This window comes from Bombus impatiens, unplaced genomic scaffold (genome assembly GCF_000188095.3).
Source record: "Bombus impatiens unplaced genomic scaffold, BIMP_2.2 scf_0264, whole genome shotgun sequence".
Lineage (NCBI taxonomy): Eukaryota > Metazoa > Arthropoda > Insecta > Hymenoptera > Apidae > Bombus > Bombus impatiens.
Window position 1 is genome coordinate 957996 of NT_176683.1, and position 16317 is coordinate 974312.

Genomic DNA, 16317 nt, shown 5'->3' on the forward strand with positions numbered 1-16317 from the left:
ATTTGTAATTATAATCTAAATAACTCACTTTATATAGGATGTAATAATTCACAATTAGAATCCAATAATTGTGTTTCATTTATAAAAATAAAATATTAATTAAGCATTTTTATAAATTATTTTTATATTTGTTTTTACATATTTTTAAATAACTTTTTGTTATTTCTCAAAGTAAATTTTTATTGATAAGATGTATGCTAAATATTAAATGTGTAATATATCATTTAGGATTGGTACACTTGCATAAATTTTGAAATGTTTATTAGATATAATTTATTGTTAAAAACTTACTAATTAATTGGAAAAAGATGTATCACTGAAATAAAAATATAAAATGACAGCAAGACACAAATATGTATGAATATTTTGTTATTTATTAAGCAATTATTTGCTTCTTTCTGCAGGATAAAGTTTTGTAATACAATATATTGGTATTTAAAAAGTTTATCAGACATCAATGAATATTTAAATCCTAGAGTGCAGTTTTGTTATATAATTTATAAACATATAAAATTTTTATTATCACAAGATAATGTTTATTCTAATGTAATTAGAGAGTCACATTCTTTAATATCATTCTAATAATATTCTCCTTTATGTTTACACTTTAATAACAGCATAAAGATGAAAAATTCTAACGTTGCAAAGTCATAATCAAACAAGATGCATGTTCTTTTCTTTACAACATTAGTACAAAATATTAATTCAGGTTTTTGTAAAGTTACTGAACTATCACTTTGACATTTTCAGAGACACCATTATATATTAATGATGGAACAGTGCTATTTCTAGCTTATGTAAGGCTTGTTTTTTTATAGTTGATTATGAACTTCATACATTGTTAATGTTATCCTCATTTATTTATTTACCATCTAAGAGAAAATTTTTTAACTAAACACATGCAGATAAGGCAAATGCAAATTCCAGTTTCAGTCGCTACTTATACATGTTACTGTAGCCAGAAAACTGCATATAAGCATATTTTTGAAATTTTGGATGCTCTATTATTTTGATTGCATTTCATGTACATTTGCAATATCAGAATATATATTACAAATATACACATACATACATTTCTGTTTATCGCAAAGCAGCTTTTCGAAAAATATAAAAAATTAAGAGTAATAATTTGCTTTTTGTATTTTTATAATTCAATTGTAATTCGTAAAAATTAATAGAAAAGTTTAAGTCTATTGCATGGTGTATTTTTAATATGTATAACAAATTTTAAATGCAGTTTTATTACACCAAATCGAGAAAAACAGAATGTATGTACGCATATTTGTTGAAATTACATTTTGTTATTTCTTCTTTGAAAAATCAGTTATTAAAAATATTATAAAACTGAATGTGTAAGATTGTGTTTAATAATGATACAATGTAATTCCATTAAAAGTGTTCAATCTATAATCATATGAAAATAGGTATGTGCATTTTTGCAATTAGAATTAGATATAAATGTTCTCTATGTATCAAATTCAATATATTTACAGCCTTTATTTCATTTTTCGTTTGAACTATGCGTTATATATTTCTCTTTTATAAATTTAAGCTTAATAACATATATTTACATCTAAATATGCTGCTGAAAAGTCAAAATTACTAATACTAGTAGTTCTTACAATGTATTTAAATTTATTATAGCGTTCAATTTAGTTTATTTTGCGTAAATTTCTTATGTACTATGTACTGTTTAAAATAGAGACTAACTTCTAAAGTGAATGTAGCCTCAAAATATTAAAGTTAAGATTATTTCTCAATAAAATATTTTTTGTTTTTATGTTATAAGGCTGATCGTATATTGACTGTTATTAAAATTGTATAAATCTATGTAGGAATTGTTCAAATGAACTATTTCATAAATTAACATTAATTTTTTGGTATTGTTATTAAATATAATGTAAATAAATATCTACATATTCAATTCACTGAATATTGATGCAATAAATATGTTCACAGAATTAGACTTATGGAATGTGAAAACGAGACACTTTATTTTAATCAAAATATTTCGTGTTGCGATATCGATCATTAAATTAATAAAATAGTTATGTAACTATTATACATCTATGCTGCCTTTATATATAACATTTTATGTTCAATAGTCTTTCTTTTTTCGTTGTGATGAATGGTGAGTTGTAATTCCAAATTAACATTCAAGTGGTACACATAACTAAACGCTCAAATCATTCATGGTAAAATAATGAATCTCCATTTCTTCATTTTCTCACATTTTCATAAATGGACGACACAATGTACAGTTCTATTCTCATATTTCAAAATTTATCTTTAAAAAAGTATATATCGCAAAAGGTAATTAAAGTTTGCAGTAATAGTAATGACATAAATATATATTGCATAGAAAATTAAGTTATTAGCCAAAAATATAATTTTTGTGTTTCATTTTGCTTTGTGTTGTTATTAGGTAACTATTAAATAGATCTATATTTTAAAAAAAGCATCAGTTCTGGCACGCATTGCTATTTGACAAGTTTGTTAAAAGTTTATACTTCTTTTTTTCTATAACAATAACAACAACAATAACAAGTACGATATTTATAATAAACGTAATGTCCTCTAATATCATTTTCTTTAAAAGACATTACTAATGATTTGCTTGTAAGGAACATACATCATGGTCAAGCTCTGCATAAAGTATACTGAAAGTTACAAGCCATTCAAAATAGTAGTCGATGAAAAAATGTATATAAAAATCAAGGTAATTATCGTAATTTTAATAATATTTATTTATGAAGATTCCACAAATTTCTCATACTACTTAAGTATCAGTATACTCTATCCAAGTCAAACCAATTTAGAAAACTGCTGCAAAGAGCAATTAACTCTTTTATTGGTCCCTGAACCTAAAACTTGTACTTATATTTAGCACCTTACAATTTTTATGTCTGTTGAATTATTTGTCACGAGCTAAGAAATATAATTGGTAAAAAAAGTATCATTTTTATACTAAACAAAGACATCATTCAATTTATAAACAATGCTGTATTTCTTTTATACTATTTATATATTGTTTCATAATATTGTTAAGTAAATCTTAGCTCAGACTGTGTACATTGTAGACGAACTTTTTAAATTAAGATTAAAATCAAATTGCTGATTTGAATGATTATGAACACAATGTAATATATAAAAAAATGTATATAGATTTATTAATGAACAATAGCTAATTTGTTTTCCTTTTAAACACAAAAGATATTAAATTATTTACGTAGATAGATAATAGTTAAATTGACAATATTCATTTTTAGCAATAAGTTTTTATAAATCAATACCTTTTATTAAATTTTAGTAGTTCAAAAATTTTCTGGGGTTCAGGGAAATTGATTGTACTTAAACAGCAGTTTAGGCTATTATAAATTAGCATATTAATTAATTTAAATTATATCTTTCCTTTAAAATTACACTGTTTAGATTTATGCGCGAACAAATGTAAGCGACAATTTTAAATTAATTCATAAATATGTATACATGTATACAAATACATATAGTATGCATATATATACACACGTATACTTACATATATGTGTATATCAATGCATTTTATTTTTAACACTCAGTTTCATTTCATAGCCACTGGACATTGTGTTTAAAATTTAAATATAGTACACGACACTTCTCATTCACAATGTACTGCAGTATTTTGTGATTATAGTCTTAATACTTTATAAATTATTATATAAAATGTTAAATTAATACTCTTTGCTTCAAATTTGTGCTATTTATGCAATGATTGTGCGGTGCATAAAAGTATGAATTGCTTAATTCATCAGGCCAATTGTTAATTCATAATTTATACTTACACAAACATGATTTCATACCCACATTTCTCTTACGTAATGTATATACATATATATTTATATTATTGCGTTTATATATATTATAAATGTGTAAACTTCAAAAGCATATTTAAGTAATACTAAGTGTCTTTAATCACGCTATCTATTTTGTAGGAAAGGCCTCGTAGTGCTAAATATAAGAAAAAAAAATACAGTATAGATTTAAGTTTCCCTTCAGCATGTTCTATTCAAAATTTTTCTCTATATTTTTTCATGAAGTCAAAGTTCATGGAAAATTTCACCTTTTGTTAAATTTTTTTTTTATCCGTGAAAATGCATAAAACAATAAAATACATTAATTCTCAAGATCGTTTTTGTGCCCATTTCAAATCATCCGCCCTAGGTTTACAGCCAGTAGCTTTTTCGATTACAGTTTCTAGAATATACCAAAACCGAAGTTGTTCTAATGGCCAATTTAACCATCCAGTAGTAATACAGAAATAAGTTTCATGTGGCGCAACATGATGCACACGATGATGTTTTCTAGGCAATATAATTCTATGTTCTTGTAACCAAACAACCCAAGAAGGTAATCCAAAATATGTATGTGACCATTTATGTATCTGGAAAAAGTCTTTTATGTTATTGCTACTATGTCACTCTGGTAATACTAAATTTGATAGAATTGAAGAAGTTTATATAAAATTTGTACTTTGTTTCTTAAATATAAGAAGTTATCTGATATATATATCGACAAATTATATTCAATTACCTGATTAGTCATTGCCACAAAAATTGCAAGTAGAAACCAATAACAGGTCCAAACAAACTTTTGTTGTATCTCTGATTCTGGGAGAGTTAAGAAATCCCATGTTAATTTGTAAAGGAATGGAATTGTGACCATGAAATTGTCACCATTAGTTTCTATAAAATCATGCCTTGTTATGCTAGTTGGATCAATGTGGTGCTCTCGAAATGGTCTTAAAAAATTCTGGAAGTACACATATATACATATATATATTTATATATAACAATTTTTTAAATACATATATATATATATAAATATATATAGATATGATCTATTAATAACTTTCATTGTTCAACGAAAACATTAATCTTAAACGTGTAAATAAGTATATTTTGTGCAACAGTTGTCTGCAATTTACCTTTCCAAGAACTGGAAGCTCCACAGAGCCCCATGTGTCAGCAGCCCAATGTACTAATCCAGATCCAAAATCTGCCGTAACGATGCCACAAAATGCTGCTATCGCTATCGAGCTCAAATTTTCTAATCGTAATCTGACAAGGATAAATATCGAATTAACTACGATGAGAGTAATGCAGATGCCTACACAAATGCACTCTTGCGTTCTTTTCCCTGCAATAAAAACATTATTATCAATCATCGTTAATCACCGAAATTTCGGCAGTGTACTATTTTAACTACAAAATGTAAAAAATCTTTACATAGAGAGTGGTATCATAATAATGATTTTATAGTTATTGTATAGATACAAAGATATGTATTGTTAGATTGCCCTTTATTTTAGTTCACACTCGAGAATTCCAAGGTGCGACCGATATATAGTTAGTATTTTGGCAAGTATTAAAATCAGAAAACATATAATGTATTTACACGAGCCGCTAATGTATACTTTTCCAAGATTTGATATTAAATATAATGAAATTATTAATTGAATCCACCGAATGTATTTTTATACATAACATATATTCAAAATTGTTTTAAATATTAATAAATATCGAAGTATCGCTGAAAATGTTTACGTAGGAAAAAATTAATTATTAAAATTATTACCAGTACTATAAAGATTTGCTAATTCTTGAGCACCCTTGTGATTAGGACCCCATCTTGGTACAGTTCTGTCCTCTTGTGAAGTTGAGACCACCGAATTGGCATTGGGATCGTCCTCGAGCATCGAATTCTCGTAGATCTGCCGTTCGGTTTTCACTGGCGCCAAGAAATTCGTAGCCATCGAGCACGCGGCTGATGCCGCTTGGCCCAAGTTTGCTACCTTTATCTCATCCATACTTAATATCGTAATTATCTTGAATATTCCTTGAATAATGCAAATCCTAACGTGTCTTTTTTTCTTTTTATGAATCGGTTTTGCTTCGTAACGGTTGCGCGTTTTTCGACATTGCGATGTCTCTTTGAATCGGTTACTCAAAAGGCAGCGATGCGTTTCTATATATTCGTATAAAGGATTTATACTCTATCGAGTGGATTCTTACAAAATATGGACGATCTTTTGAATTTTGTATGCAGAAACTGCCATAACGTGTTACGCATCATTTGATGTAGTTTCTCATCATCTATTGTTTGATCCATCTGATTCTTGTACAATTTTCTCTACTGCGGTCATTATACCATTTATATGTTGGATTTACAGCTTTGTTGTTGCTCTACGTTTCTCCTAATTTCGTTCTGGATTCTTTGGATCTGAAGCCTCATTCGACGAAATTTGTACTACGAGAAACATACAAAATAACAATTATTATTACAATAAATAATTTTTATTCTGATATACATAATTAAAAAAAAAGATTGCATATGATTTTAATTCATGGAAATATTTTCTGATATAAACTTTATATTATGCTCGATTATTAATAAAAATACAATAAAACGTACTAAAAATTACATATTTAATGTATGATATTTTACCAATATGATTATCTTAACATGCGAAAATTTTTCATTTCAATGACAATTTGAACAATCAAAACGAACATTTTATGATAAAGTACTGAAAGCAACAACCGCAAATATCGAACTTTCCTCATAATAACATTTTTTATATCTAATTTCACATATCTTTATCGGTATACTACCTGACAACTAAGATGCTTGGGAAGGCTTCAATAATAATAATAATTCACAAAAGAAATATTGTAACATAATAACAAGCTACAAAACTTATTGTATTGAACATTTTCGACTTAACTTATTACCATAATTGTGAATTACTTTAATTCAATGATTTTATATTTGTTTTTTAAATAAGATATTACTAAGAAATTAACAGTAATAATATCGATTAAAGTAATTTCTGAAAAATCTAATAATTGCTCAAACAACATTTACAATAATTTTCTTCATTTTATTAATGCAAGTGAATTATAACAATTGTTGTATTATTTTATGCTTATAATAAATATCCATCAATCGTTTAATTATATTAATATAAATATTTCTTCAAAGATATCGTTTCATCGAAAAAATTTAAAGCGTTTAATTACAATATTTGTTGCAATAAATGATATCACGCGTTATCTTTCAAGAAAAATGAAGATAACAATTTATAAATATCTAAGCTGTGGAATAATAACAATATAATCCGCGTCTGTATGAAGGCATCGGCAAAGTAGGTTAATTTCGCTTTTACACGAACTTAAAAAATAATTTTGATAATGTATCGAGTCCACTTTTAGTCACATTTTTAATATGCGTGTACCGACTAATCGAAATAATTCAAGAGCTACTTTGTGTCATATGACATTATTAATTTATCTTATCTTATACCCATACATATAGAAAATTTAGAAATTCGAAAAATTGAACATCTAGGACAAAAATGAATTATAAAAAATTAATTGACTAATAAATTCAGTTAAAGTGTCTTTCTAATAAATAATATGTCATCACTTAATTAATTAATCGTCTGTGTTTACGTATATACAAGTAAAAATTTGACAGTTCGATCATATAAAATTTCAAATGAATAAATATTTTGCATATACACTCGTTCAAAACTAACAACATTTATTAGCCGCGATATTTTAACAAAATTAAATTTAACATTGCATTATAAATTATAATAAACAAATTGTTATATACTCTGTTGTATATATTTTTGCAAACATGAAATTTAATATCTTGTTCATTCATTTCTCAGAAATTTTGCACACACGATATTCTAAACCGGCGTGCATGGTTACGCACACGATAGATTTGCGCTCTATGCGTACACTACACGCGCACGACACGTGTATTTGTAATTAAAGGTGTAGGTAACACTAAATAATATACAAGCAAACATCGACAGATAATATCATAATTCAAAGTTTCAAAATGAAACATTGAAATTCATGGTAAAATGAAATTTCGAATGGAAATAAACATCAGGTAGAGCATACCCATAAGAGAGCCGATAAGAACAGAGACAGCGATAGAGAATCCTCGCAGAATTTAGAGAATTCCTTGATGTTTCTGTATGCGGTTGTTATCTTAGTCGACTCATTGTCCAGCCATAAAGTTACTGAATTTGCACGCTCAATTAGTCACTGATAGGGTCACAAGAGACCTACGACGAGACACTATCGTACCTCGTAACGATATAACACGTACATATGTAAAGAAAGCACGCATGATGTTCATATGCAGTCATGTATAAATTTCATACACGAGATTTTTCTTCTTTTTCGTCGTCACTTTGTTGTTGCTATACCGTGATATCACCACAGAGAACTGGTAGTAACAGGTTTGGGAGTTTGTGTATTTTCGTGAATGACAAACACTAGTATAAGGACGTAAAATTGAAGGTAGCAAAGAACGAGAGAGTGCGTGCGTAAAGAGAAAAGAAAGATAGGAGTAATTGACGAAAGAATCGAGGAGATATACGTTGACACAAGTTGGCATTTAATTCCGGGGACCCGTAGTTTTCTCTTTTTCATAAGCCGAAAGGTACGAAAATAACGAATAAAGCGTACAAACGGAGGCGCTAGTTTCGCAATGTATGCCTTACACCTTACACCGTTCTGTTCACCCGATTCTTCTCGATTCTTTCTCTTTTACTCGAGTTCACGTCACGCGATTTGCCTCTGTCTCTGACTCTTTCCTTCTTTCATACGAGAACTTCTCCTGCAACCCCGCCTCGTTTCGTGACGAACGACCGGCGCCGCCTGACGACCGTAGCTCGCGTCGCGACGCTCTCGTGGCGCCGTCATGCGGTTACCCTCCCTGATGTTACCACTTCTAGACATAAGAAGAGTTCCGTTGAGTTGAGGTGGGATAATTTGTTGCGCTCGTATTTTCATTCACATCGTTATTTCGAATATACATACGCATACGCGTTGTTCTACTTGATTAAATCGTCATTGCATTCCTCGCAACCTTATTATTACGTGTATTATTATGTTAATCCTACATTACTATTAGACTGTGGATTTTTATGCATTTATACAAAATTTGAAAGTGCGAAATTACACAGAATGCACATAATATGAAAAAATATATAAAATATTCAAAGCACTTTGTATAGTACTCTGTAGGTAAAACAATTTCTTACCGATCTTCTGTATTTTTAATTATATTTTTAATAATATGGATTTTGCATAAAAATCCCCGGTTTAATTATTATGAATATATACACTTTTTTCTTGAGCTTTTCATCATTAAAGATGTAAATATTACTAATTTTTTTGTATATATGTAATTTTATCTTACTAAAAATATGAATTTAAAAATTATTTTCTTTAGCGTATTATTTTATAACTCATTAGCTGTACACGCTTATGAGATTTACTTTATAACTACTTAAAATATAGTATGCAAGACGCACGTAAATTAGGAACTATAGAAATGCATGTGGTGTATGTATACGTCATTGATTAAATATGCAATATGCCATGATTATTAGTGTATGTGTATCATACACATTCTTACATTACTAAATGTCGTATATTTGTTAATTAACTTGAATCTGTACTATTAGGTGTGTAATCGTTGATATGAATGGTTAAACTCTTACGCATATCTTTAAATATCACGGTTATCTACAAATTCAATATTACGACTGAAGTTTTCAATTATTAATTTTGATATCAATTGTAACGTGCTCTTAAAATTCTCTTTATACGAAAATTAAAATTTATCACAATTATAATATAAACAATAAATTTATAATAAATAATCACATACTAATAACCTTATAATACCAGGCTTATATGTATATATATAATTGTGTATTTGTGTTGTACATTATATTTGTTAAAAACAAAGAATTTATAAGGCATAACCTTCGACAGCAAGTTGTTAAGTTTCAAGTCTAATGTGACCTGAAAGTCCTTTGGGGACTGGTACACATGATGTTTCACGAAATACTCATACTTTATTTAAAAGGAAATCGACCGAGAATGACTAGCTTCTAAGTTTTTCATGAGTTATATCACGGATGTATGTAGGTCCGTGATCACGTAATAGATAATAGAACAGACGATAACATACTATTATGTATAATAACAATCATATTATAATAGCAATTTTCGATATCGAAATTGTTAAATAAATTTTATATTAGCTTGATAGGAAATTATCGATTTTCTATCGAAAGCAATCGATTAATTTTCGTCATTAAACCAATTTCTTATACAAGGTATCAAGCTCACGATCTATCTATAATTATATAAAAACATTGGTTTATGTACTTACCGAATGAATTTAAATATAAAGAGTTAGATGACCATTACAACAAAGCAGTGTCGTTAACATGAATTTTAACTTCTTTTCCATTAGTTTTTTTTTAAATATAATCTGCACTATTTTATGATATTTAATAAAATTTTGTTTGTAATTTATCTGTTTGAGGTTGAGTTCTTCTTTTAGCCTTGTACGACCAGTCTAGTTGCCAAGTTACAATAATGCCAAAATAAACTCAGAAGTGCGAAACTTCGGTTGACATAAATTCTTAACCGTGATAAGCACGTTATGTATGCACAAGGGGCGGTTGTCAATCATAGAGGAACAAAAGGTGTTTCCCTTTTTTCACATCGGTTTTATTATACTATTAAAGAAGCAATGAACGTAAGTTCATTTTCTAAGTATTGAAAGTCAATAACAGAAACGTTTCAATAGTATTCATTCGTGATTTGCGTTACGTGATTTAACAATAAATGTTGAATCATTGGACCTCCGCAATGTGAATATGAGATAACAACACAATTTCATTGGTGCGCGTGCAAACGTATAGGTGAGTTACTATTTAAGTGCTATCAGTACCCAGAAACTAATCTGTAAGATAAAAGGAAGGTAACATCGTTCAATTTTCACAGAAGTTAGATTTCCTGCAATTATGTAATACTTCTTTATTTTATTAGCATTCATCATTCATCATTATGAAAGCAAAAATTGTTGCTTTATATTTTCTGTATTATATATAATTTATATTTGATATTAAAATTGATCTAAAGACTTAAAAAAATAGAATTATTATATATACCCATCATTTATGGAAGTTAATTTTATATGTAAGTATAATTAACATCGAACGATCGGATATTCTTACATAAGTTAATCTAATTTAATCCTCTTAATTTAACCTTCAACTCTTTATAATTACGTTGAACGACAAACTTTTAAATTTATTTCCTTTTTTCTTTGTACGCACGCGTTTTGTCTGACTGGATGTTTTGATATGTATTGAGAAATTTGTAAGAAATATTTATTTATTTGTTTACTTCATAAATTTGTGTTAATTTTCATTACTTATGCATTATTTATGATTATACATGTAATAATTTTTTCTTCTAATCTAAAATTCCTATCGTAGTTAAATTTTAACATTATACAATAAAATGTTTCATATATTAAATTTTCTACCAAATAAATTTTATTAGATCTGAAATATCCTATTTATCAATTAGCAAAATATGCAAAGATATTATAAAACATTTGCTATGGTTACTATGTTACAAAATGGTAATATTTCCAGTAAACAATAAGCTATTCGTATGGCCTTATGAATAATGATTCAGATATTATGCTTCGTATAACTTACTATTAAAATTTAGTAATACAGTGTGTGATCGGTCTAGATTTTCCTTAGCTTCAAAAGACACTGAATCGGCTATGCGTGTCGAGGGTATAACCGTGACGACATGATACATAGATTCTCAAGGTACAATGCACAGTGTATAATGTGTGTCACAATGAAAAACCACTAGTTAATATTTTTTGCTGCTAATTGACTACATATCGGTTATTCGCAGACTTGTATGCTATGATATATACAATCATGATAAGCATAAGTACAAAAAAGATGATATTATGATCCGTAGAATGCACATACATATATCTGTAAGTACATATACATATACAGTGGTCACAAGAAGTATTTACATACACTCCAATTTTCCACTGAAGTACTTTTTTATTAGGTTGTGAATTTCATTTTTATAGTATTATATCCTTATCGTAATATAAAAATACTAGTAAATGATGTAAAATTTAATACGCTTGAATTTAATTAATTATAGTACGTAAATGTTATAATAAATACAACAGTATGTCAAGTCGATGTAAGTCGACTTGAATTTTTTTAAATATTAACAGCCTTAATAAGTCATGAATATCTTCCAAGAATCTCTATGAATTTTCTATTTCCTATTTAGTAAATAATAATCAATTAAGTAATCACGAATAGATTCATTTATTTCAAATCTTTCTGAGAAATCCGTGAATTAATATTTATTGTATGCAAAAACGGAATCATACAGTGAATTCATGATGCTAATTTTGTAACACACTCATCGAAGTATCGTACAAAAATAGTTTCATTCATTCGTCGTACTATTATGTCACAAACTTTCGTTTGTAAGCCAAAGAAGTTGTCAGAAAAATGCAAGGTTTATTTTAAATTACTTCCGCAATGAATTAACACAATATCCGATATATATACATAACATCACATAAAAACATCTGTAATTTCACATATACAATATGCATGTATGTTGCTTAGATTTTAATCAGTTTCATTTATATGTGTTCGATAATAACTAATATAAAAAAAAGAATGCAATATATATATATGTGTGTGTGTATTAGAAATTATACTACAATTAGAGTAATTTTTAAGTTTTATGATAATATATGTAACAGGGAAATAAAAATTATTAGTAAACATTTGTACCAGTAATAAAATACGTGAAACTATTAACGGAACAAAGTTAAAACAAACTTAGATATATCTTTTAGAAATTTTTGTTCATTTTTACGTATATATTAATAACAAACTTAAAAATATTAATATAATTAATTTCTCTAAATAAACTTAGGTTACACATATCAACCTTTAATGTAATTAAATTAAGTTATAATGTAAAACAGTAAATAATGCATTTTTCATTGACTTTCATTAGTACATGAAATTCAGAAAATTACAGAAGTACATTGTATATATTTCACACAATCCACATTTATATGAGAGTGATCTTAAATTTATAAGTATATGACATTCAAATATTACTAGTCGGCAGCCAATAGCCGCATCCGCAACAACCACATTTTATTTACGTTTATTGCCTCGTCTCGTAAGACATAGTGTATGTCATATTTTAAATTTTCTGGTCATTTTCAAATTCGAGTATGATAATATTTAATGTTACTAATCTTATTACAATTATTTAAAAATTCATTTGCTCATTTATTAAACTTTCTAATTAGCTTAATATGTATATTACCATAATTATAAATAATAAACTAGTAAATCACGTCTAGTACATCATTGTTACACTATTCATATGAGGTTAGTCGTGTTTTCGTGTTTTAAGGATTAGTAAATATGTCTTTAAGAGAGATTTAAACATTATTTTAATAGTGATTATACAATATAATAATTCTATTACCTTGATTTACCAAAATCATGAAAGTTACTATGTTCAATGAAAATGATTGTATACTCTTAGTTGGAGAAGGCAATTTTTCATTTTCTGTTGCACTGTTCCATCTCAATTTAAAAATTAATATTACTGCAACATGTTACGAAGCTAATGTTGATCAAGAGCTTGGAAAGAAAAACATAGAATATTTAAAAAGTAATGGTTGGTATTTTTTTTGGAAAAGATTAATATTTTTTCTTTATATTCATTAATATAATTAATTATAATAAAAATTCTATGCTTTTCTTTTCAGGAGTTTGTGTATTATTAGGTGTTGATGCAATAAATTTAAAAGAACATCCAATATTAAAAACAAAATTATTTAACAAAATTATTTTTAACTTCCCTCATGTTGGTGGTAAAATGCGAATAGAAAAAAATAGGGAATTATTAAGACAATTCTTTATAAGTGCATCAGAAATATTAAAAAGCAATGGTCAAGTATTAGTTACTCTATGCAATGGTCAGGGTGGTACAGCTATTGACAACCCACCAAGACGTTGGGATGATTCATGGAAAATCATAGAAATGGCAGCACATGGAAATTTTGTACTAATAGCAATTGAACCATTTGTATGGTCATCTTTTCAAAGTTATATAGTAACTGGATATCGCAGTTTGGACAAACAATTTCATTCTGCTGGGGCTTTAACTCACATATTTATAAAATCTAAACCACCAACTGCTAAGAACATTGCACCTAAAAAGAAAATAAACATTCTAGAATGCAATAGTAATAATTTTTCATGGAAAGATATAAGTCAAATTACAAACATATCGCATATAAATGCAACTAATATAGATACTCGTACATATGCATTTGATATAACTTTTGGTGTTAAGGAAGAATTTAATCCAATTAAATTTTATGTTTTATTATATAATCATGCAGGACATATTATAAATGATGTTAATTTCTTAAAGTTATATGAATCAGAAGGAAAAGTAGAAAAAAGAACTTATAGAATAAGTTATAAATCTAACCATTTACCTTTATATAGAGAAAGAGTTATTAATATACACCAAAATTTAATAACAAATATTTTGGAAAATAATTTAAATGTTGTGGTTGGAAGATAATGTTATTACATATGTGCAATGTACACATATAAAAAGTACAAATCAATGTAATACATAATTTAATAAATTCCTATTTGTTTACATTTAAAATTGTGATTTTATTTTCAGATGTATTACATTCATCAAATAAGAAATCTAATTTTACATAACAATTGTTGGAAACGAAGTATTTTGTATACTGTTGCAATAAATATTAAAGAATGTAAAGATATAAATAAAAACATATTTAAATCATTTTGTACTTTTAAAAGATTTATAGAACAAAAGAATGTTCCCAAACCATTACGTAGTATAAAACCAAGAGCAAAGAATGATGCAGATAGAAGTATCCTTGATTTGAAGCAAGTATGAAGTTAAATAATTTTTCTTTAATTTGTGCTTAATATTTAAAAATATTTACCTACATCAATATTTAGGTAAGAACAATTGGAGGAAAAGGTGGAGATGGAGAAATATCTTTTTTACAATTATGGTCAAATGAGAATGCTGGGCCAGATGGTGGAGATGGGGGACATGGTGGTCATATAATTTTTGAGGTAAAAATTGAATAATTTGTTAAAACAGATTGAAGATTAATAGAATTGATAATATTTGAAATATTTGAAATATGTATACTTCAAATGTTGCAGACATCATTGTATGTCAAAGACCTTTCACATATAAGTTCTGTTCTCAAAGCTGAAGATGGAGAAAAAGGCTATAACAAAAGTTGTTTTGGAAAAAATGCCAAGCATACTGTAGTACCTGTTCCTATAGGTACCATAATACGCAATATGAAAGGAAGCATAATAGCTGACTTAAGTCAAGAAGGAATGATGTTTATTGCTGCACGAGGTGGTGCTGGTGGTCATGGGAATGCATTTTTTAAATCAGATGTACAACAATCTCCATGTATAAGTGAATATGGTGCAGATGGAGAAGATTTACAGTATGTGTTAGAAATAAGTAGTATGGCACATGTAGGATTAGTAAGTAAAAATTATATTAATATTCTGATTAATCTCTTAAAATTTAGTTAAAAGCTAACAATTCAAATGTTTGTATTAGATTGGATTTCCAAATGCAGGTAAAAGTACATTACTCAGGACAATATCTAGAGCTAGACCAAAAGTTGCAGCATATCAATTTACGACATTGAAACCTCATTTAGGAATCATATTGTATGATGATTATGAGCAAGTTACAGGTTGGTAACACAATGTAATCAATTAATCAATATTTCTTTTTTATTATTCTTTTAATAATAAATTTGTTAATTCCCAAGTGGCTGATTTACCTGGTCTTATACCTGACTCTCATAAAAATAGAGGACTTGGCATACAATTTCTTAAACATGCAGAACGTTGTAAGGTTTTATTATTTATTCTCGATGTTGCCTCTGATGAACCATGGAGAGATTTTGAAACTTTAAAATACGAAATCGCAGAATTCAATGTACGACTAAATAAACGATTATATCTCATTGCAGCAAATAAGATAGATTTACCAGGAGCAATGGTTAGATATTGTTTTCTCTAATTAATATTATTTAAAAAATTAATATTACCATAATATAGCTAACTATATAATTATAGGAAAAATTGGAAATACTCAAACAAAAGATTAATTTACCAATTATTCCAATTTCTGCTAAAATGGGTACAAATATATCCACTTTATTAAGAGAAATAAGAATACTATATGACAAGGAAGAAGAAGAGAGTAAGAAGGAAAATGTATTGTAGTACAAAAAATATTTTGATTAATTATATTATATATTTATAAT

The 16317-nt window shown here is 27.3% G+C and overlaps 2 protein-coding genes across 11 annotated transcripts; one reads left to right on the forward strand and one right to left on the reverse strand.

Moving 5' to 3' along the window:
• Window positions 1-3249: 3249 nt before the first annotated feature.
• On the reverse strand, window positions 3250-11854 carry LOC100748815 (transmembrane protein 189). 4 transcript variants are annotated; one of them, XM_003488772.4, is made up of 6 exons: window positions 10249-10387; window positions 7956-8793; window positions 5614-6285; window positions 4964-5175; window positions 4570-4788; window positions 3250-4420 (listed from the first exon to the last, which is right to left on the reverse strand). In XM_003488772.4, the coding sequence occupies exons 3-6, from the start codon at window positions 5843-5845 to the stop codon at window positions 4160-4162; spliced, it is 924 nt and encodes a 307-aa protein (XP_003488820.1). In that variant the 5' UTR covers window positions 5846-6285; window positions 7956-8793; window positions 10249-10387; the 3' UTR covers window positions 3250-4159. The 4 variants fall into 4 exon arrangements, with proteins under 4 accessions (XP_003488820.1, XP_012239993.1, XP_012239995.1 ...); XM_012384570.3 differs by lacking the exon at window positions 10249-10387 and adding an exon at window positions 11594-11853 and having other exon boundaries at window positions 4160-4420; XM_012384572.3 differs by lacking the exons at window positions 7956-8793; window positions 10249-10387 and adding an exon at window positions 11594-11854 and having other exon boundaries at window positions 4160-4420.
• LOC100742143 (mitochondrial ribosome-associated GTPase 2) lies at window positions 10661-16307 on the forward strand. 7 transcript variants are annotated; one of them, XM_033320296.1, is made up of 8 exons: window positions 14432-14572; window positions 14661-14897; window positions 14969-15088; window positions 15182-15520; window positions 15600-15738; window positions 15817-15897; window positions 16021-16049; window positions 16127-16307. In XM_033320296.1, the coding sequence occupies exons 1-8, from the start codon at window positions 14552-14554 to the stop codon at window positions 16274-16276; spliced, it is 1116 nt and encodes a 371-aa protein (XP_033176187.1). In that variant the 5' UTR covers window positions 14432-14551; the 3' UTR covers window positions 16277-16307. The 7 variants fall into 7 exon arrangements, with proteins under 7 accessions (XP_012239987.1, XP_012239986.1, XP_033176188.1 ...); XM_012384564.3 differs by lacking the exon at window positions 14432-14572 and adding an exon at window positions 10661-10786 and having other exon boundaries at window positions 15817-16049; window positions 16127-16306; XM_012384563.3 differs by lacking the exon at window positions 14432-14572 and adding an exon at window positions 13081-13339 and having other exon boundaries at window positions 15817-16049; window positions 16127-16306.
• The last annotated feature ends 10 nt before the right edge of the window (window positions 16308-16317 follow it).

Coding starts and splice junctions, on each gene's coding strand:
- LOC100748815 (XM_003488772.4), bottom strand. CDS start 5,845: ATGGATGAGATAAAGGTAGCAAACTTGGGCCAAGCGGCATCAGCCGCG. Junction 4,789..4,963: donor AGCTTCCAGTTCTTGGAAAG/GTAAATTGCAGA, acceptor GTGTACTTCCAG/AATTTTTTAAGACCATTTCG. Junction 4,421..4,569: donor TTGTGGCAATGACTAATCAG/GTAATTGAATAT, acceptor GACTTTTTCCAG/ATACATAAATGGTCACATAC.
- LOC100742143 (XM_012384562.3), top strand. CDS start 14,552: ATGTTATTACATATGTGCAAT. Junction 14,573..14,660: donor TGTTATTACATATGTGCAAT/GTACACATATAA, acceptor TTTTATTTTCAG/ATGTATTACATTCATCAAAT. Junction 15,521..15,599: donor GTATGGCACATGTAGGATTA/GTAAGTAAAAAT, acceptor TGTTTGTATTAG/ATTGGATTTCCAAATGCAGG.